The sequence below is a fragment of the Lithobates pipiens genome, unplaced genomic scaffold (genome assembly GCF_037356315.1).
Source record: "Lithobates pipiens isolate NorthernLeopardFrog02 unplaced genomic scaffold, aLitPip1_a1.2 Scaffold_22, whole genome shotgun sequence".
Classification (NCBI taxonomy): domain Eukaryota; kingdom Metazoa; phylum Chordata; class Amphibia; order Anura; family Ranidae; genus Lithobates; species Lithobates pipiens.
Window position 1 is genome coordinate 242,032,223 of NW_027507784.1, and position 22,268 is coordinate 242,054,490.

The following is a 22,268-nucleotide window of genomic DNA, read 5'->3' on the forward strand; positions in this document are numbered from 1 at the left end:
AAGGTACAATTTAAAATGTTTGTTTTTGTATTTAAAACCGCAAGTGAATAACCTTGATTATCTTGTTACAACAGTATTTGAAAGTCAATGAGATATATTAGGTGGAAGTGAACATATGTTGTATCTGAAGTTGCTGTGTAGCTGCAGACTGGTCAGTGTGCCCATGCTCACCCATGTCCACAGTCAAAAGCACTTATAAATGGCACGTGAGCATCACAACTGTACCTAAGTGCAATGGTAGAAGATGGTCCGGTGAAGAGTGAATGTTTTTTACATCATGTGTATGGCTGGGAGGTTGTGTTTCACTTGTGTGGAGAAGAGCTGGCACCAAGATGTAGGGGAAGAAGGCAAGGTGGTGAAGGTAGTGTGTTGCTTTGGGCAATGTTCTGCTGGGAAACCATGAGTCCTGCCATTCATGCGGATGTTACTTTGACGCATATCACCTACCTAAAAAATGTTGTTGACCATTCACCCCTTCATGGAAACTGTATTCCCTGATGGCAGTGGCCTCTTTCAGCAGTGTAATGCATCCTGCAACACTGCAAAAATAACTCAAGAAAAGTTTGGGGAAAACAACAAGTTTCTCCAGATTTTCTCCATCTCATCCAATTGAGAATTTGAGGCATGTGCTAGAAAAAGGAGTCCGATTCATGGGGACCCCACCTCACAACTTACAGGACTTAAAATAGGGTCTCAAACTGGCCACCCTCCAGCTGTTATGAAACTACCATGAGGCATTGCAAGGCTGACAGTTACAAGCATTACTCCCACATGCAGAGTCATGATGGGACTTGTAGTTTCACAACAGCTGGAGGGCTACCAGTTTGAGACCCTTGACTTAAAGGATCTGCTGCTGACGGCTTGGTGCAAAATACCACAGCATTACTTTAGAGTTTGTCACATCAATGCCTTGACGGTCATAGCTGTTTTGGTGGCAAAGCAAACATGTATGTTTACTAAAAAAAAAAAAAAAAAAATCTAAAAGTAAGAACAAGAGCCATTATTAACATCAGTGAGTCCTCAATTTTTTTCCTGTTTGTCTGACCGGATAGTATCGGATTAACTGTCATAATTGGCTCTCGAAAGCTCTGTACCAACGATCTGATTATTGTACGATCGTGTACGTGTGTATAGGTTGTTCGTTTTTCTTTTCTGTCTCTTATATTATGTGGAAAATAAGGGCACAACCATTAATACCATTTTTTTTGTTGCAGTTTTGGATCTGATATTCTATCAGCTTAATGGGGGAAAATAATCGCAAATAAAAAATATAACATGTACAATTGTAACACAAGTCTTATTGTAATTGAAGCTTATTAAAAATTCCCTTTGCTTTTCAATCTACAGCTCTGTAATGTTCTGCAATATGGCTACCTGGAGGCATTCTGTACACTGTGTACAGAACGCCCCCCAGAAACTTAATTTCCTACTTGTGTGATTGGCTCACTGATTTTTCCAAAAGTATGCACTGTCAGATTTTTGGCAGCCCCTGCAACATAAATGTCATTTTTGGTGAGATAATCCCAATAGGAAATCACATCTAAGGCCGGTTTCACACTGCTCCTATATGGAAGTCAACCCGACTTTGCCCTACAACTTCATGTCCGTCTTCTATGTGACTTCAGTGAATTGGATCTTGCTTTGATCTGACTGCACCAGGCCCTTTGAATCTGGTATGAGGCTTGGTGCCAAAATAAAAAAGACATGGGGTGCCCCCCCCCCCCCCCAGGATCATATCTGACTCTTCAGATCTGGTGTGGATTTAAATGGGAAAAACCATGCCAGAAAAATGGTGTGCCCCCCCCCCCCCCCAATCCATACCAGAACCTTATCCGATCATTCAGGAAAGGGGAGGGGAGTGAGCAAGTTGCTCCCCCTCCTGGACAATACCGACCACATGCCCTCAACATGGGGGTGGTGACAAGGGCCTCTCCCCGGCAAGCTTAGGCGGTGATTTTGTGGGAGTCTGTGGGCAGGGGGCTTATCTGAATCTAGAATCCCTGGGTCACGCTTCCCCCCATGTGAATAAGTAGGGGTACATTGTATCCTTACTCATTCACCCAGAAAAGTGTCAAAATTAAAAACAATACACAGGTTTTTTTTATTTTTTTTATACTTTATATTTTTATTCGTTTCTGATTAACAAGTATAAAACAATCCATTCTTTCATACACTTGTGTTTTATGATAGGAAAAAAAAAAATAACTATAACCATACCACATAGAGAGAAGGCAAAGAGAACCCCCAAAAAGAGGGAGGTTATGCAACTTCAATGACTCTCTAACTCAATCTTTACCCTCTACCCTTACTATTCCAATAATCCCTCATCTCACTTGCTTACATATTACCTAGCCATTTTTCTCTACACCAGTCTCCCTCACATTCATTCCTTGCTATTCTCACTTAATTTAACAGTCCTTTCGCTTTTATATATTGCTACTTTCCCCATTCCTTTTTCTCACACCACCTTTTCCAAATCTTATTGAATTTCTTAAATGCTCCTTGTCTAATATATGATGTCCTTTCTTTAAATTCACCACACTCATATTTTGTTCCCATTCCCTACTAGAAGGAGGGGAAGAAGAATGCCACTTCTGGGCTATAAGTTTCCTAGCCTGGAAGAGGCATCTCAAAATTGCTACGTTGATATCTTTTGGGTTACCCTCTCCCTCTCCCTCTACTCACCCCAGTATACATACCATGGGGTCCATATTGATGGATACCTCAAACACCTGAGCTATAGTGTCTACTACCCTCCAGTTTTGAAATAGCTTGGGACATCTCCAAAACATATGGATTAAATCTCCCTCTGTCTTACCACATCTTGGACATTTAGCGTCATGTCTTCTACCAAACCTAAACCGTTTTTGCAGAGTGTAATATATTCTATATAGTCAAAATAGAGACCTCCTCTGGGGCATGGATAGAGAAACCCACGCTGCCAATTCGAGAATCCTTGCCCATTGTGGTTCTGATCCCTTTCCCATTTCTGCCTATACAATCGTTTCTTTATTTCCTCCCGACTCCCTTTATGTAGATGTGGATAGATTTTGGAGATTATACCTTTCGATGACTTGGCTCTAAAAATTTGTAATAACGGAATAGTACACCATTCTATTATCTTCTCTCTAAATTGTTCTGCCATTGCATGTCTAATTTGTAGATATCTAAAAAAGGATCTCTTCGGGATTGCAAAATCCTCCCTTAGTTCTTGAAAAGACTTGAACTTTCCATTTTGGAATATCTGAATATGCTTTATACCCAGTCTTAACCATTCCCTAATTGGGCCCATTTTTTGCAGCTCTACCAACTTATTGTTTTCCCATAGGGGGGAGTATTCTGTGAATCCTCTATAGTCCAAAATTCCCTTTGTCTCTTGTCATTAAGTCAAGAGTGGGGAGTCTCCGTAAATGGGTCCCTGCTTCCAAAGCCTCTACCGCCAAATTATGTAAGAAACTCTGCAACAGAGTCCTGTTTCCTACTCCTCCCTGCCGGCTGGCAACCACTCATATGTTGACGCTGTACCGCATGAAAATAACGAAAGGGATGTGGAAGAGCAACTCCTCCTTCCTTAATTGGGAGTTGTAAAGTGCTTAAACTAATACGTGCTGCTCCCCCTTTCCAGATTAGTTCCCTGAAAATGGTGTCTATCTTGTGGAACCATTTCTTGTGGATCCAAACCGGCGAGTTATGCAAAAGATATAATAGTTGTGGTAAAAAATATGATTTAAATTGCAACAAACTGCCACAGACAGAGGAAGTTTTTTCCAGATTTTAACTTTTCCCTTGATTTTAATTAATAGTGCTTTCAAGTTATCGGCTATATATTGATTAGGGTCTTTAGAAATTTTTATACCCAGATATTTAATGTGACTTCCTATTTGTAGCTGTTTGGACTCTTGGGGCAAGGGGCGATCCAGCGGGTCGACTGGTAATGGGATAGATTTTTCCCAGTTTATCCTGAGACCAGAAAACCGACCAAAGTTACTAATTGTACACATGGTCTCCTTCAATGATTGTTGTACATCCCCTAAGAGTATAAGGAGATCATCCGCGACCAGTAATACCTTTTCTTCCTCCACCCCTCTTTTATAACCTTTAATCCCTAAGGAAGACCTAAGACACAGCCAGAGGTTTGATCGCAAGGGAGAAGAGAAGGGGGGACAAAGGACACCCCTGTCTCGTCCCCCTCCGTAATCGAAACCTGGCAGAATGTTCATTATTCACTCTTACCCTTGCTTCTGGTGAAGCATATAAAAGCTTCACCAATTTAATGAAGGTCGGGCCTATCTGAAATTCTCTCAAAACCCTCCAGAGAGATCCCTGCTCCAGGGTATCAAAGGCCTTGGCGTCCAACGAGAGTATAGCTCTGGGACCATCTTCAACAGAGGGTACTTTTAAATAAACCCGTTGTATATTTATACTAGTAGACCTACCAGGAATAAATCATGATTGATTGATCAGGGTGGACAAGTTTCTCTATAACTCTATTTAATCTAGCCGCCAAGATCTTTTGCCAAGATCTTTATATCGGCGTTCAGGTTATAGGTCTATAAGAAGAGGGGTGAAGCACATTTTTCTTTTCCTTAGGGATCACTATTCTAGTAGATTCCGTCATAGATCGCGGCAGTTCACCTTTCATTGCCGCCCAGTTAAAAACCTTCAACAGTTCAGGAAATAGCACCCCTCCGCAGCGACGATAAATCTCAACGGGCAAACCATCTGGGCCTTGGGACTTCTGTCCTGACATTTCCTGCACGATCCGTTGGATCTCTACTAGCGTTATCGGGCTGTCCAATACAGCCCTATCCTCCTCTGAGCGACAAGGGATCGACAGTTCATCAAAGAAACTATCCATTATTTCCCTCACCTCCTCCTGTCCAGAGCTATATAGATCCATATAATAATCTCTAAACCTATCTACTATTTCCGGTGTATATGTGGATGTCCTACCTTCCCTTATGGTGATCATAGGCAGAACTGAGGATGGGGAATTTGTTCTAGCTAAGTGAGCCAGCATTCGGTCTATACTTTCCCCCTCACCAAAGGCTATTTGTTTTTGGAAGATACATTTGTTCTCAGCTTTGCTTAGCATTCCCAGGTGTCGAATCATTGACGTATTGTTCTTCCGTATATGTCACTCTTTTTGATGCCTGTTGTTCCCCATCCTTAGACTGTTTTTTGATTTGAGATATTTGCTGGTTCAGAAGCCCTAGAAGGAAAGCTTTCAATCTATCCCACAATTCCCCCTGTGGAGCTGTGCCAGTATTCAAAACTATACATTCTCTTAAGTGCGGTCAAAACCTCCTGTGCATCTCCCATGAGTTCCAACCAGGAGAGGCTAATTTTCCACTCCCGAAGGTATTCTCCCTCCCCTATTTCCAATGAGGTGAGGTGGCGAGTGGTCCGAGAGGCCTCTTGGCATATATCTCAGACCACTCACCGTCGTAATCGCCTCATCGTTTCCCAGTATCAAATCAATCCTTGATGAAGTGGAGTGTGACCTGTAGAAACAGGAGTAACTCTGGGTTTTCGGATTCTGTAATCTCCAAATGTCTTTCAGACCCACCTCCTCCATGAACTGGGATAGTCGACCATCTACTATGCCTCCCCGTTGTATCCTCTCGGGGAACCTATCTAAAGTCTGGTCAATGACCATGTTAAAGTCCCCTACAACCAGTAATGGAACTCCTGGCTTGTCCAATATAAACTCTACCAACTCACACAAAATCTCTGTATTGAAAAGAGGTGGAATATAGACATTGGCGATTATAAATACTCTTAAAAAAACAAATACTAGCGCGCACAACCTAAACCTAAATTCCCAGAGTAATCAGTATGGAATCAGGAAGCTGCCAACATAAATAAGTGATCTCTACACTATTTTTCAAACTAGTATTAAGTAATGTTAAAAACATACTACTCCCAATGGCTCCGACGCAAAGTGCGGCGACTTATATAGGGACATCGCCGGATGATGTCCCTGCCTATTATGATGTCACAGTCCCAGCATCCTCTGGGACTGTGACACCATAATGGGTGGGGACATCATCTGGTGATGTCCCTATATAAGTCGCCACACGTCGCGTCGGAGCCATTGGGAACGGAGGATGCGACGAGGCAACATCTGAAGAGAAGAACAGAAGGCGGCGGTGACAGAAGACCGGGCCACCGCCTTTAAAAGAGCTAGAAGAAGGCGCGGTGGCCCGGCAGAAGAACGGAAGAGGGGGACAAGACCCCCAAGTCGGAAGAAGAGGGTGGCGGCGAGGAAGAAAGCTGGGCTCCTCCGCTAGTAAAAGAGCTAGAAGAAGATAGCGGAGGAGTCCGGCGAGAAGACCCCCCGAAGACTGAAGACCCCCGTAGCTGTGCAATAAACTATTTTTACCCTGTGTTGTGTTTTTTTTTTTTTCTTGTACTTTTTTTCACAGGTGAATGGGTAGGGGTACATTGTACCCCATACTCATTCACATAGGGTGGGGGGCCGGTATCGGGGGGGCCCCTTATTAAAGGGGCTCCCCGGATTCCGATAAGCCCCCCCGCCCGCAGACCCCGACAACCAACGGCCAGGGTTGTCGGGAAGAGGCCCTTGTCCTCATCAACATGGGGACAAGGTGCTTTGGGGTGGGGGGGCGCGCGGCCCCCCTTCCCCAAGGCACCCCCCATGTTGAGGGCACGCGGCCTGGTATGGCTCAGGAGGGGGGGGGGGGGGCGCTCGCTCGTCCCCCCCCTTCCTGGCCGGCCGGGTAGCGTGCTCAGACAAGGGTCTGATGTGGACCTGGAGGGACCCCACGCCGATTTTTTTCGGCGTTGAGGTAACCCTTTAAGTCCATACCAGGTGGCGGGGCCAGCGATGTCTCCTTCGCGGGCCCCGCCTAGCTGGAGATGCGCTCGAAATGAGCGGACTTTCCTCCGCGTGTGGGCGAGTCCGTTCATTTAAAAAGTACGGCGGACTTAGTACGCTGTATTAGTCCGCTGAAAAAGTGCCGTGCGTGGGCAAGTAGCCCTTTCGGAAAGTCGGACGGACAGTCCGGCGGGAAGTCCGCCAGACTAAGTCCGCCGGATAGTCGGCTACGTGTGTACGCGGCAATAGTCTCAAAGAGAGAGAGAAAAATATAATTATCCCTTTGGAAATGGTCCAGGACTTTTTACAGTTGCTCGATATGGGTTAACCATTCTTCTACCCCTTCAGGAGAATCAAAAAATGTAGTCCCCTCAGAAGAGGTTAGCCACAGTCTGGCTGGCTAGAGCAGTGCGTATATAATATTTGCTTGGCGTAGTTTACGCTTTACTTCTCCGAATCTAGCTCTCCTCTTCTGGAGCTCTGGAAAAAAATCCAGATATATCGATACTCTGGAACCATTATACAATATGTTACCCATCTCCCTAGCTTTTTGTGTGATAGTCAGTTTGTCTTTGTAATACAATATTTTGGCCAAGAGAGGTCTTGGATGGGCTCCAGACTGGAAGGGTCTAGTAGGCACTCTATGCGCTCTCTCAATTGCAAAAAACGGTGTAAAAGACTCCTGGCCAAACAAATCTCGAAACCATTTTTCAAGGAAAGCAGCGGTGTCTGTACTCACTATTTTCTGGAAATCCTACTATATGTACATTCTTCCTTCTCATCCTATTTTCCATTTCATTCCTATTAACATCTTGTTTAGTCAGTTGTGCTCTTATCTCGCGTTTAAGGGGGGCAAGATCATCCTCAACCAAGCCCAATCTCCCCTCCAGGGCTGTGGTCCTTTCCTGAACTTTTTTTAAGTCACGTCTAATGAATAATAGTTCCTCATGTATTGTTTTAAATTGGACAGTCATATCACTTGATGAATTTCCGACAGGAATTAGCTGCCTGCAGAACCTCCTTTAATGATGGCTCAGGGTCACCCGGGGCCCCATCCCCAGGAGATGTCCCTGGGAGAAATCCCCACAGCCATTTCAGGAGGCCGAGCCTGATATCTTCCTGCCAGTTCCCCTGCCTTAGGTTGCATTGATGGTTGGTGCTGGTCCTGGCTTTTCCTCACCCCTGTGGCCCCAGATTGTCGATTAGAATGAGCCTGTTGCGTGTTTTTAGGGGCAGTCTGGCTTGGGCCCTGGCCTGGGATGTGGACAAATTTGTCCAGTTTTGTTGCCGCTTGGCTAACCTTTTATAGTGGGCTGAGAAGGCATTATATTAACTCATGAAGTACACGTGCTGGTGTATACTACTTTGGCTTGATTTTGTTTTCTTCTCCTTTCTCCTCCCCCTCCTTCCTTTTTCTCTCCTATTCCCTACCTCCAGAAAAAAAAAAGTGAAAAAGGAAAATTTTTTTTTTTACCTAGAAAAAAAAGAAGCAAAGCAAAAGAGCAGGCAGTTCCAATAGCAGAACAAAGAAAACAAAACCACATCGTTGTCTCTCACCCATCCTTAGTGTTTTCAATATCAGCAGGTCTAGAGAGGAGACCATCCAAGTCCATCCAGTTCGTGTTTCCTATGCAGCGGGAATGGAATGAAAGTGAAGATGAAGAAATGAATGGGCAATGACCAAAATTCAATCTTTCCTTTCCTTTTCCTTTCTTTTTTTTCCCCCCGATCCTGTACTTCTCCGTCGGTATGTATTTTTTTACCCCCCCCGTAATGATCTTGCCGTCCGGGCTATTCAACGAGATCAATGGAGATTGTATCTCTGACAAACTTTAACGGGAGGGGAGCCTCTCACATTTCCCCTTCCACCTGTTGCTAACAGAAATATTCATACAGCCGATACGTCCATAGAATAGCTGGCTATATCTTGGGGGGGGGGGGGGGGAGAAAGAGGGGCAGGCTCTCACCTCTGCATCCCACTCAGCTGTTATAGTCCCCGTCAGGCTATGCCTTCCCCACACTCTCCTCCACCGTTCTTGCCAGTCCAATTGGTCTATTTATATATCAGTCTTCCTCGTTAATTCACTCACCGCTGCTGCCCGTCTCCCAGACCATCCAATAGATGCAGTGCGAGTATCCAGCGTGAGTAAGAGACCCAGCGGGAGGCTGCAGAAAGGACGCCGTTCTCGCTTGTCTCCTGGGGCCACGCCCCCCCGCTTGGCTTCCACTCAGCTCCCAGCGCGATCCCCTTTCGCCACGGGTCTCTAGAGGCGAGCACCACCCGGGAGTGGCACAGAGGTCGGGAATGGCAGGAAGAGGCTCCAAATCTCGCCCAGACATACGGCTCAGACGTCAGCTCGCACGGGGACGGAGGGCAAAGGCGAGACACCCGCACTCGCACACTAGCAAACTCCCCTCTCCTCCATCCCGTCACGCCCCTCCGTACACAGGTTTTTACATAGTTACATAGTAGGTGAGGTTGAAAAAGACACATCAAGTCTAACCTATGTGTGTGATTATGTCAGTATTACATTGTATATCCCTGTATGTTGCAGTCGTTCAGGTGCTTATCTAATAGTTTCTTGAAACTATCAATGCCCCTCACTGAGACCACCTCCTGTGGAAGGGAATTCCACATCCACGAGTCTTGTTAAAGAGGAAGTCAACCCTGATGAGTTTACTTCCTCTTTCATTCTCTGCAAAGGCAAAGCATAATGGACTACTATGCATTGCATAGTAGTCCATTATGTGTCACTTGCCTGACACAGCAGTCAGTGAAGTCACCGCTATCCCCTGTAGTCCGGCGCATCCATCTTCTCGGGGTCTCGCTGCTCGGCCGCTATCATTCGGTGAAGCCGCGATGACGTCACTCCCGTGCATGCGCACGTTGACGATGCCACGCTCAGTGCGCCTGCGTGCCGCTGTCTACGGCACATGCGCCGTAGACAGCAGTGCCTGTCTTTCGGCAAATATCTCCTAAACCGTGTAGGTTTAGGAGATATTTCTTGGACCTACAGGTAAGCCTTAATCTAGGCTTACCTGTAGGTCAAAGTGTGTTGTAAGGGTTTACAACCACTTTAAACTCCCTTTTGCAAAACTTTTATCCCTATTGTGGGGGTCACCGCTATGTTATTTGTATATTGAAATCATATTCCCTCTCAAGCGTCTTTTCTCCAGAGAGAATAAGTTCAGTGCTCGCAACCTTTCCTCATAACTAATATCCTCCAGACCCTTTATCAGCTTTGTTGCCCTTCTTTGTACTCGCTTCATTTCTAGTACAGCCTTCCTGAGGACTGATGCCCAGAACTGGACAGCATACTCCAGGTGCGGCCGGACCAGAGTCTTGTAGCGCGGGAGGATTTTCGTTTCATCTCTGAAGTTGATCCCCCCTTTTAATGCATTCTGTTTTCATTGTTAGCAGCAGCTTGGTATTGCATGCCATTGCTGAGCCTATCATCTACTAGGACCCCCAGGTCCTTTTCCATCCTAGATTCCACCAGAAGTTCTCCCCACAGTGTATAGATTGCATTTCTATTTTTGCCACCCAAATGCATTATTTTACATTTTTCTACATTGAACCTCATTTGCCATGTAGTTACCCACCCCATTAATTAATCTTTTTGCAAGGTTTCCAAATCCTGCGGAGAAGTTATTGCCCTGCTTAGCTTGGTATCATCTGCAAATACAGAGATTGAACTGTTTACACCATCCTCATCCTCTAGGTCATTTATGAACAAATTAAATAGGATTGGTCCCAGCACAGAACCCAGGGGGACCCCACTACCCACCCCTGACCATTCAGAGTACTCCCCATTTATCACCACCCTCTGAACTTGCCTTTGTAGTTTTCAATCCATGTACTCACCCTATGGTCCATGCCAAGGGACCTTATTTTGTACAGTAAATGTTTATGGTCAACTGTGTCAAATGCTTTTGCAAAATCCAGATACACCATGTCCACGTCTACAGGCCTTCTTTATCTATCTGGCAACTCACCACCTCATAGAAGGTTAGATTGGTTTGGCAAGAACGATTCTTAAAGTCCTTTATTAAAAATGAAAGTCGCCTATCGTAGCTTCAACCTATCTTCTCCCTCCAGTTCTTCTCCATCTGCTGCCGATGTCTTCTTCCTCAGGTTCTTCTGTCGTTTTTTTTCTCCCTCCGCTGATGTCTTCTCCCAAACCTAACTCCCGCAGTTTTGTGATCTCCGTTCTGATGGTTCTCATATAACATGGGGTGTGGCCATCTGGTAGCGTCAAATCCGAAGACCCTGCCTCCTTGTGACATCACCACCTGGGGGCATGATGGAACAGTGACTTCACAGTGGGTCTCCGGGTGACACCACCGATTGGCCACACCCCATGGCTATAAAAGAATCGGTAAAGAACTGAGCTTGCACAACTGTGGGCACTATCGTCCGGAAAAGACAGTGGAGGGAGAAGAACCGGCAGAAGAACTGAGGGAAGACAGCAGTGGAGGGTGAAGAACCAGATGGAGAAGACAAGTTGGCGCTACGACAGGGGACATTCTTCATTTTTAATAAATAACTTTGTCAAAAACCTGTATACTGTTTTTATTTTTGACACTTTTCTGGTTGATACAATGTACCCCTACTCATTCACATTGGGGGTGGGGGGGCCTTGTTAAAGGGTGCTTTCAGATTCCAATAAGCCCCCTGCCCACAGTTGTCATAAAGAGGCCCTTGTCCCCATCAACAAGGGGACAAGGTGCTTTGGGGTGGGGGGCGCAGAGCCTCCCTGCCCCAAAGCACCCACCCCCCATGTTGAGAACATGTGCCCTGGTATGGTCCAAAAAGGCTCTCGCTCCCTTCCCCCACATCTGCCAGGCTGCATGCTTGGATAAGGGGCTGAATTCTGCGGGAGGCACCACACTTTTGTATTTTGGCATGGGGGTTCCCCTTAAAATCCATACCAGATCCCAAGGGTCTTGTCCTGGGTGAAGGGCACCACGCAGTTTCGTTGTTTTTTTTTTTTTGGCATGGGGTTCTTAAGATCCTCAGAGCACAAATCAGATCAGTTAAGATGATGATCTGACTTGGATGCGACTTGCATTCAGATCAATGGGCTGATATTGTACCCAAGTTGGACCAAAAGTAGTGCAGAAATATTTTTCAAAGTTGGACCTGTTAAGACGGCTCTCATGGAGAACCATGGATTTATACATGTAATGCGACATGTGCTCCCAAAGTTGGAGCGTATGTTGCACCAGTGTGAACCTGGCCTAAATGGATGCAGACCTTGCAATTTTCCTCATTAGAGCACTGCAGGTGCAGCAGCTGATTGATTATAAAACCACTCCCATTGGACTCAGTGAGCACAGAGAAACAAACAGGGATTTCTTCAGAATAGCAAAGTTTGTTAAAAATCCTAGCATTGTACATATACAGCATCACCTAAAGGGGGATGTTTTTTTTTTCTTTTTTTTTTTTTTTTTCTCAACAGAAGTGGCGTTGCTCTTTAAATTGGGAGTTTAATTCTTGCTCCCATATAAGTAGGCCAGAAATAAGTCTCAAGAGGTACAATCACTAGTTTAATGCAAGAAGAAGAAACCTGTTCACAGAAATATACTCTGTACAATACTGTCACACGGAGCAGAAAATTAAAGGGATTGTAAAGTAAATTTATATGTTTTAAAAAAAATAACAAACATGTTATACTTGCCTCCACTGTGCAGCTTGTTTTGCACAGAGTGGCCCCGAACCTGCTCTTCTGGGGTCCCTCGGCAGCTGTCTCTGCTTCCTCCCGCAGGTACTTCTCACGTTCATGCGAGCTCCCTCGCATGGTGAAAAGCACCTGCGGGCGCGCTCCCGTGATACAGCAGGCGGCTATAGCCGCTCGCTGTTTCACGCGGCCCTGCCCCCCGGCGCGCCGCGTCATTGGATGGGATTGACAGCAGCGCAAGCTAATGGCTGCATTGGCTTCAATCCATCCACTCCAGCCAATCAGCGGCCAGGCTGAGCGGCGAAGAGGGCGGCGGGGGCGAGCGCGGGACTTTCGAGGGGTGAGGTAAGTAAAACGGGGGGACTGGTGGCGTAGGCACTGTGAAATGGTTTTTCACCTTAATGCATAGAATGCGTTAAGGTGAAAAAACTTTTACCTTTACAACCCCTTTAAATGTTGGTAAATGAGGAGCATCTGTATTCAATGTGTATACGCAGTTGTGTGCTAGCCTCACAGAATGGGATATCCAATGAATGCAGGTTTGTATCTTATTTACTAACATTTTTGCCATTTTCTTTTTCTAACCATTTATCTTTATCTGCTATTTATGTACTGTGCTCCAACTATTTATAACATGAGGTAACCAATGTGAGTGTGCAATGTACAGGGATAGGGACAATTGTAGACACTCACTCAGGTTGAACTGAATGGACTGGTGTCTTTATTCAACCTTACTAACTATGTAACTATATATATATATATATATATATATATATATATATATATATATATATATATATATATACATATACATATACATATACACACACACACAGTCACTGCATGCCTTTAAAAAAAAGAAAAAAAAGTTTTAAAGTTGTTGCATGTATGCCAGGCATCCTCAAGATCAAAATATGATGGGGGTTTTCATTGTTTGGGTCTATAGGAATGCAGAACCCGCTTGAAAGAGGTCAAATGCACCTGTCATATTTTTTTTTCCTGAATGATTTTAGATGCATGTCTCAATTGATTTCAAACTAATGCCATTGGCCCAAACCCAAAGAGTGTTGACATAGGCCATTACAATGAGTGAATACAACATACCTTACTCTGTTTGGAGTGGCACAAAGTATAGTCAACACTTTTGTTGCTGTTTCCAAACCACCTATTGGAGTTGCATACATTTACAATATGTCAACACAGTGCAGTACATTAAATAAAGTGTTAACTCTGTTTGTGTTATTGTCAATGAAGCGGGCGTGGGCTCTAGCAGTATCAATGAGCTAATATATATATATATATATATATATATATATATATATATATATATAATATATTAAACATTTTTTTTTTTCCCTAGGATGATGGTTCAGGGGTACAAAAGGCCCCTGGAAACTAAGGATTTATGGTCACTTAACAAAGAAGACACCTCAGTGGAAATTGTCCCTGCCTTGGCCAAGAACTGGGAAAAAGAGTACATAAAAGCTAAAAAGTAAGTTAACAACCCTGATTTATGTCTCCGCTACATGGATGATTCTTCAGTCACACGACCTGCATCACAAATAAGGACCCATACTTGATCAATGATTGGCAGTTCAAAACTGGGTATTCGATGGACTTGTGTCTTGTTTCATCCAAACTAACTATGGAACTATACAATCCATATACTTCTGCAGTGATTGACATTCACAGTAGGGATGCACCGAATGGGTTTTTTGGTGCCGAAACCGATACCGAAAATGAAAAATACACTAGGCCGAAAACCGAAACCGATACCGAAAATGACTGTTTTAAAAAAATATTTTTATACAGGAGGTGGTCAGAGACTGGGGACATGGTACAGGAGGTGGTCAGAGACTGGGGACATGGTACAGGAGGTGGTCAGAGACTGGGGACATGGTACAGGAGGTGGTCAGAGACTGGGGACATGGTACAGGAGGTGGTCAGAGACTGGGGACATGGTACAGGAGGTGGTCAGAGACTGGGGACATGGTACAGGAGGTGGTCAGAGACTGGGGACATGGTACAGGAGGTGGTCAGAGACTGGGGACATGGTACAGGAGGTGGTCAGAGACTGGGGACATGGTACAGGAGGTGGTCAGAGACTGCATGCATGGTACAGGAGGTGGTCAGAGACTGGGGACACGGTACAGGAGATGGTCAGAGACTGGGGACACGGTACAGGAGATGGTCAGAGACTGGGGACACGGTACAGGAGATGGTCAGAGACTGGGGACACGGTACAGGAGATGGTCAGAGACTGGGGACACGGTACAGGAGATGGTCAGAGACTGGGGACACGGTACAGGAGATGGTCAGAGACTGGGGACACGGTACAGGAGATGGTCAGAGACAGGGGACACGGTATAGGAGATGGTCAGAGACAGGGGACACGGTACAGGAGATGGTCAGACTGGGGACACGGTATAGGAGATGGTCAGAGACTGGGGACGTGGTACAGAAGATGGTCAGAGACTGGGGACGTGGTACAGAAGATGGTCAGAGACAGAGGACGTGGTACAGGAGGCATCCCCCATTGCAGCCAGTGTGCCCCATTGCATCTAGTGTGCCCCGTTGCAGCCAATTGCATCTAGTGTGCCCCATTGCAGCCAATTGCATCTAGTGTGCCCCATTGCAGCCAATTGCAGCCAGTGTGCCCCATTGCAGCCAATTGCAGCCAGTGTGCCCCATTGCAGCCAGTGTGTGCCATTTTGCAGGGAAGAGAGCCGCCTCCGCCGCCTGTTTGATAACAGCGCCGGGAACATCACAGCTTTCATTTCAATTGCTGTGTGTTCCCAGGCGTGCGCCGTCACACGCAGCCCCTCCCCCTTGTCCGGGCACTTTGATAGACAGATCATCCGTCCAATCCTGCGGATGATCTGTCTAAGTGCCCGGACAAGGGGGAGGGGCTGTGTGTGACGGCGCACGGCCGGGAACACACAGCAATTGAAATGAAAGCTGTGATGTTCCCGGCGCTGTTATGAAACAGGTGGTGGAGGTGACTCTCCTGCGCTATACACCCCCATGATGGGCGTCACCAGGGGCGGGGGCGGAGCCCCGCCCCCACCCAGGCCACGCCCCATTTTCGGCTCCATTATCGGCCGTTCTTCTCTTTCGGCAAATTGCCAAAAAGGGCATATTCGGGCGATATGTTTCGGCGGCCGAAATTTCGGTGCATCACTAATTCACAGGATATGCTTGCCCATAGTTGATCACAAAGTTTATAATTTATAAAGTTTATAATTTTGTGAGATTAATTTAAATAGTCATCTGGGAAGCAAATGCGTGCAATATGAAAATGTAAACTTTGACATCAAACAAGTTAATTGTTGTATGTTTCTGCTGGAAAAATGTACCCCCTCTACATCTGTCCTGATAATCATTGTCTCTGACGAACACAACTGTAGGAACACCTGTTCTGATGCCAGCTGTCTAAAGCTAGATTTTTTTAACAAATGTTTGTATAATTTTTCTAACAAACATTTGTATAAAAATTCTCAGTACATTTGCTGAATGTCGTTTGCAAATGCCTCAATTTCATTTGCTTTTAACACTCAATGTTGAAATGAATGTAATTTCTTAAACAAAAAATTCACTATTAGTAAGTGAATTTACTCCAAGACCATACCAGACCCTTAGTTAAGTGTAAAAAATAAAACACAGTACACATGTTTTTCAAGTATTCTATTAAGGCAGCTCCGACAACTCTTCCAACTTCTTCTACACTCTTCCAACTTCTCCCCTCTCCAGCTCTTGTGAGGTCTTCTGCCTCTGCCGGATCTTCTCCTCTGCCGGGTCTTCTCTGCTGTCTTCTCGCTCCTTTGCCGGGTCTCCGCTGTGTTCTCCCTCTGTTCTTCTTCCGATGTTGACTCAAAGCTCTCTTCCCCCGCTCTAATGCTGGGAGGGTGGTGTGGCATTGCTTATATTGGCATGGGGCCGGTGTCACCGTGTGACTTCATCCAGAGGCCACGTGCCTTATGACATCACAGCACCATCATGCGCCGTAATGCCATAAGGGGCTTCTGGATGACGTTACCCGGTGACACCCACCCCATGCCAATATAAGTAGTGACACACCACGCACCCAGTATTAGAGCGGGAGGGAGTGTCGAGTCAACATCAGAAGAACAGAGGGAGAAGACCCAGAGAGGGGAGAAGAAGAGGCAGAAGAGCCAGAGAGGGGAGAGTAAATCAGAAAGACGCCGGAGCTGCCTTAATTAATTACTTTAAAAACCTGTGTACAGCGTTTTGTTATTTTTGTCACTTTTTTTAGGTAAATTGGTAGGGGTACCCCATACTCATTCACATAGGGTGCGGGGGGGGGGGGGGCAGGAATCTGGTTGCCTCTTGTTAAGGGCCAGGGTTGTCGGGCAGAGACCCTTGTCCTCATCAACATGGGGAGAAGGTGCTTTGGGGTGAGGGGCGCAGGTCCCTCCCCCCACAAAAGCACCCAACCCCCCATGTTGAGTGCATTGGCCTGGTACAGTTCAGGGGGGGGGGGTTGCTTGCTTGTCCCCACCTCCTTTCCTGACCTGCTGGGCTGTGTTCTCGGACAAGGGTCTGGTATGGATTTTGGGGAGGACCGAAAAAAAACTGTGTTGTTGGGTTCCCCTTAAAATCCATGCCAGACCGAAGGGCTCCTGGAAGCCAAGGTGCAAGGTACAATCACCCATGGACATACTTGGGTATATGCTCTCACGTGCGTAAACAAATAGTGTACTTGCATGTTCCAGAATAGGAAATTTTCTATTCTAGGAATATGCCCATGCACTCCGTGCCTGTGTGCAAGAGCGCAAAGTAGTTGCATAGATATTTAACTTCATGATAGTACTACCCAAAGGCATTATTTTTTACAAAATATTAAATAAGACTGTATTGTATGTCCAGACAAAATCGTTATTTTTTTCTTAGTTTTGAATGGCGTGGGGAAAGGCTATAACCCCTGACTCGTGTAAATGAATGACTACTGCACTGTCTAAAAATGATATCTAAAATCTAGGGGGTACTGCTGCAAACACCTGTAAATCTGATCCTGAACAAAACAAAGGGGTATAAATGAATAAATGGTGGTATTTGTGCTGTGCAAAATAAGAGGGAGTGTACTGTGAGAGCAAAATTAATAATGCATATGTATAAGAGGTATACAGGTGATACTTGAAAAATTACAATATCATGCAAAAGTTCATTTATTTCACTAATGCAACTTTAAAAGGTGAAACTAATATATGAGATTTAGTCCTGACACGCGTCGGGACTGGAGCACTAGGTACCATTCTCATTTGACGGAAGGAGGCGAGCTCGGTGCTCGTGGTTGGCTGCACATGTTTTTACTCAAAATGTGATTTTGTTTCATTGTTGCTATCTTAATAAATTTTCTAAATACGGGCTTGCGCTAAGGGCATCTCTCTCTCCCATTTTTAAAACCAATAAACCAATATACAGAGCTTGTACTAGAAGGGCTTTGGACCAAGGGCAGTACCACGGTTATATGCAGAGGCTTGCGAACACGGCATTCGTGGATTGACGTTTATGCTTCTAATTTAAAAAGTGAGTGTATCACTTTTTGGGTCTGCTTTCATTCGTTCCCCTTTTTTATTTTATGGAATTATGCTATGAGCTTTATTTTCTCTTATAAGCCTTAGGCTGGGTTCACACCGCTGCGGGGGGAGAACCGGATGTGATTCGCACAGCAAATCACATCCGATCTCCGTAGCGCTGCGAGTTCAGCCATACAGATAGTATGGCTGAACTCGCAGCGGTCCCGCAGCAAACTCGCACGGGACCCTTTTTTGGGTCCGCAACGGAATCGGATCGCATGGGGGTTCACACCATGCGATCCGATTCCTGTGCGAGTCGGCAGATCGCACTGCGATATGCCGACGGATCTGGGGGTGTCATTAACATAACATTGACACCCCCAGCCGTCCGCATAGGGCAGTGTGAACTGCCGGCGGGAGGTGTGCGATGCGGGAAAACGCCGCGGATTCGCGGCGTTCCCGCATCGCAGCACTGTGAACCTAGCCTTAAAGAGGAAGTAAACCTTGCTTTTTTTTTTATGACAATATTTCAAAAACAAGCAATGTATTAGCAGTCATTCAACATTGTAATATTATTAACCACTTAAGGACCGCCGCATGACAATGTACGTCGGCACAATGGCACCGACATGCACTAACATGTACGCGCTTGCCTTCCAGCGGGTGGGGGGTCCGATCGGACCCCCTCCCGCTGGCTGCGGCGGTCCGTTTCGCTTCAGGAGCGATCCGGAAAGAGGGGATGGCTGTTGGTTTCTGGCCATCCCCTCTCGATCGCTCCTGGCGAATGAGAAGCTTCCCCCGCCTGTGTAGTGTAAACACAGGCAGGGAGGAAGTGATGCCATTCTCCTCGGGGCGGTCTTTTTGACCGGACTGCGAGGAGAACACAATAGTAAGTGCACCAACACTACACTGACATGTAGGTACACATAGGCACACAAATCACCTCCCGATTGCCCCCCCCCAGTCACAGTGTCACTGATTGCAGTGATCATTTATTTACTGATCACTGCATTTAGTGTCAGTTGTGACAGTAAAAAGTGTCAGGGCAGTTAGTGTTAGGTCCAGGGTAGCCCCCCTACCCCCCAATAAAGTTTTAACCCCCTGATTGCCCCTAGAGTTAACCCTTTCACCCCCTTTTGCCAGTGTCACTAAGCGATCGTTTTTCTGATCGCTGCATTAGTGTCACTGATGCCGCTAGGTAGCTAGTTATTTTTTTAGGTTCACCGCCAGGTTTTTATAGCACTAGGTACCCCCATATACTACCCAATAAAGGTTTTAACCCCCTGATTGTCCCTAGAGTTAACCCTTTCACCAGCGATCACCGTATAAGTGTCACTAGGGACGCTGGTTAGCCAGTTAGTTATTTAGGTTCCCAGTCAGGTTTTTATATAGCGTCAGGGACCCCCATATACTACCTAATAAAGATTTTATCCCCCTGATTGCCCCTAGTTAACCCTTTCACCAGTTATCACCGTATAAGTGTTACGGGTGACTCTGGTTAGTTTGCTTTTTATAGCATCAGGGCACCCACCATTTATTACCCAATAAAGGTTTAACCCCCTGATCACCCGGCGGGTGATATCAATTAGGTTTTAGGGTCGGGGTCTGCGTCGCCCCAGGCAGCGCTAGGTTAGTGCCAGTACCGTTAACACCCACGCGCAAAGCATACACCTCCCGTAGTGGTATAGTATCTGAACAGATCAATATCTGATCTATACTAGCGTTCCCAGCAGTTTAGGGTTCCAAAAAAACGCATTGTTAGCGGGATCAGCCCAGATACCTGCTAGCACCTGCATTTTGCCCCTCCGCCCAGCCCGCCCAAGTGCAGTATCGATCCATTACTTACAAAACACTAAACACATAACTGCAGCTTTAGCAGAGTCAGGCCTGATCCTTGCGATCGCTAACAGTTTTTTTTGGTAGCGTTTTATATTTAAATCCTGAAGGCAGTGCTTGGTTTTCAGGGTCCTGTACATGGCTAGGCTCCCAAAAAGTCCCCCACATGTGGTATCCCCGTACTCGGGAGAAGCAGCAGAATTTATTTTGGGGTGCAATTTCACTTATGCCCATAGCATGTGTGAGCAATATATCATTTAGTGACAACTTTGTGCAAAAAAAAGAAAAAATTATATTCCTGCAACTTGTGGCAAAATATAAAATATTTCATTGCCTTAACATGCCTCTCAGTAAATAGCTTGGGGTGTCTACTTTCCAAAATGGGGTCATTTGGGGGGGGGGGGTTTGTGTTATTTTGGCATTTTATGGCCTTCGACACTGTAATAGGTAGTGAGGAATTTTTCGGGGTGCCGTACGCGGCTAGACTCCCAAAAAGTCCCACATATGTGGTATCCCCGTACTCGGGAGAAGCAGCAGAATATATTTTGGGGTGCAATTCCACATATAACTATGGCATGTGTGAGCAATATATCATTTAGTGATAACTTTTTATAAACTTTTTTTTGTGTCATTATTCAATCACTTGGGAGGAAAAAAAAATATTCAATGGGCTCAACATGCCCCTCAGCAATTTCCTTGGGGTGTCTACTTTCCAAAATGGGGTCATTTGGGGGGGGGGGGGGTCACTGCCCTGGCATTTTAGCACCTCAAGAAATGAGGCAGTCATAAATTAAAAGCTATGTAAATTCCAGAAAATGTACTCTAGTTTGTAGACGCTATAACTTTTGCGCAAACCAATAAATATACGCTTATTGACATTTTTACTAAAGACGTGTGGCTGAATACATTTTGGCCTAAATGTATGACTAAAATTTAGTTTATTCGATTTTTCTTACAACAAAAAGTAGAAAATATCTTTTTTTTTTTTTTTTTTTTTTAATTGTCTTTTTCCTTTTATATTGTAAAAAAATTTATATCGCAGAGGCAATCAAATACCTTTTAAAAGAAAGCTCTATTTGTGGGAAGAGAAGGATGCAAATTTAGTTTGGGTACAACATTGCATGACCGTGCAATTACCAGTTAAAGCAGTGCAGTGTGAAATTGTAAGAAGACCTCTGGTCCTTAAACTGACAATTGGTACGGGGCTTAAGTGGTTAAAAACGCTTCAGAACCACCTTTATTTCGTATTATAAAAAAAGATCTTCTTCCGGGAATCGGCAGCGGCATCTTTTGTCTTTGCTATGGATGTAATGTTCCGCTCTTCCTGGGTTCCCCTGTCAAAATCTCGTGCATGTGCAATGGCGGGAGAACCAGGACACTGAGAAGGAAGGAGCAGTATTGCGAGCCTTCCTAGCTGTGCCGTTCTCGATGGAACACACATACCCGGCATGCTGTTAGGGAAACGGCACACATCGCATGCCGCTAATCAAATGACAAACTGAGCATGCGCCGGTGACGTAGTGAAAGTTTGCAGCATGAATTGTGACAAGATTAAAGTGAAATGTAACAGGCAGCCATCAATAGCCTGACAAATGTTGATTTAAATATGAAGTTTTGGTAGAGTTTACAACCACTTCAACCTGCCACTGAGACCACTCAAGAAAGATAAAAAAAAGCTATCAAAACCAGGAGGGAATCATTGAATACTGCACCTGTGACTTATCCATGTTGTATACCTTATGGCAGTAAGGTGAGCAGCTTGCAGATACACAGGTGTCATCACTGAAGATTTGTCTTTTTTTTTCCAGCACTCATTTTCCATTTTGGTAGTGGGATTCATTTTGTATACCTGACATGGTCTTTTGAATTTGTCACCTATCACTTTGTATTTTGACACTGACTTTTTTTATTTGATATTGTGTTTTGTCACGTTTTTGCACAAGGAATTGATCACGTTAATTTATGCGGTTATATGTTTGATATATTTGAATTTATACCTCTTATATATATATTATTAATTTTGCTCTCACGGTACACGGTCTCTTATTTTGCACAATGCAAATACCACCATTTATTCATATAACCCCTGACTTGTTGTTTCTGTCTAGTTAGTGATTTACACCAATTTCCTGTCCTGCTGACAACACACATTATATCATATAGAGAGAAAGGCTGGGCAGAGAAGGGGAATAGGTATTTTCCTACATCGTCTTCCATGACAGCTACTTTAAAGATTGACTCCGCCTTCAACAGGAAACAAACCAGAAAAATATTAAGTCCCTCCCCCTCATCCTCAGTCATTTTGTGTTTGACCATCCAGGAGTGCACTTCATCATGTTTGGTTTCCCCTGCAACTGATAACTTTGATTCACA

The 22,268-nt window shown here is 45.1% G+C and overlaps 1 protein-coding gene across 1 annotated transcript in view; it reads left to right on the top strand.

Moving 5' to 3' along the window:
• ABCC1 (ATP binding cassette subfamily C member 1 (ABCC1 blood group)) overlaps nucleotides 1-22,268 on the top strand; it is an 852,279-nt gene that overhangs the window by 202,278 nt on the left and 627,733 nt on the right. The window contains exon 7 of the mRNA XM_077448931.1: nucleotides 13,883-14,014. Coding sequence (XP_077305057.1) covers nucleotides 13,883-14,014 — 132 coding nt within the window. The remainder of the gene's footprint in view (nucleotides 1-13,882; nucleotides 14,015-22,268) is intronic.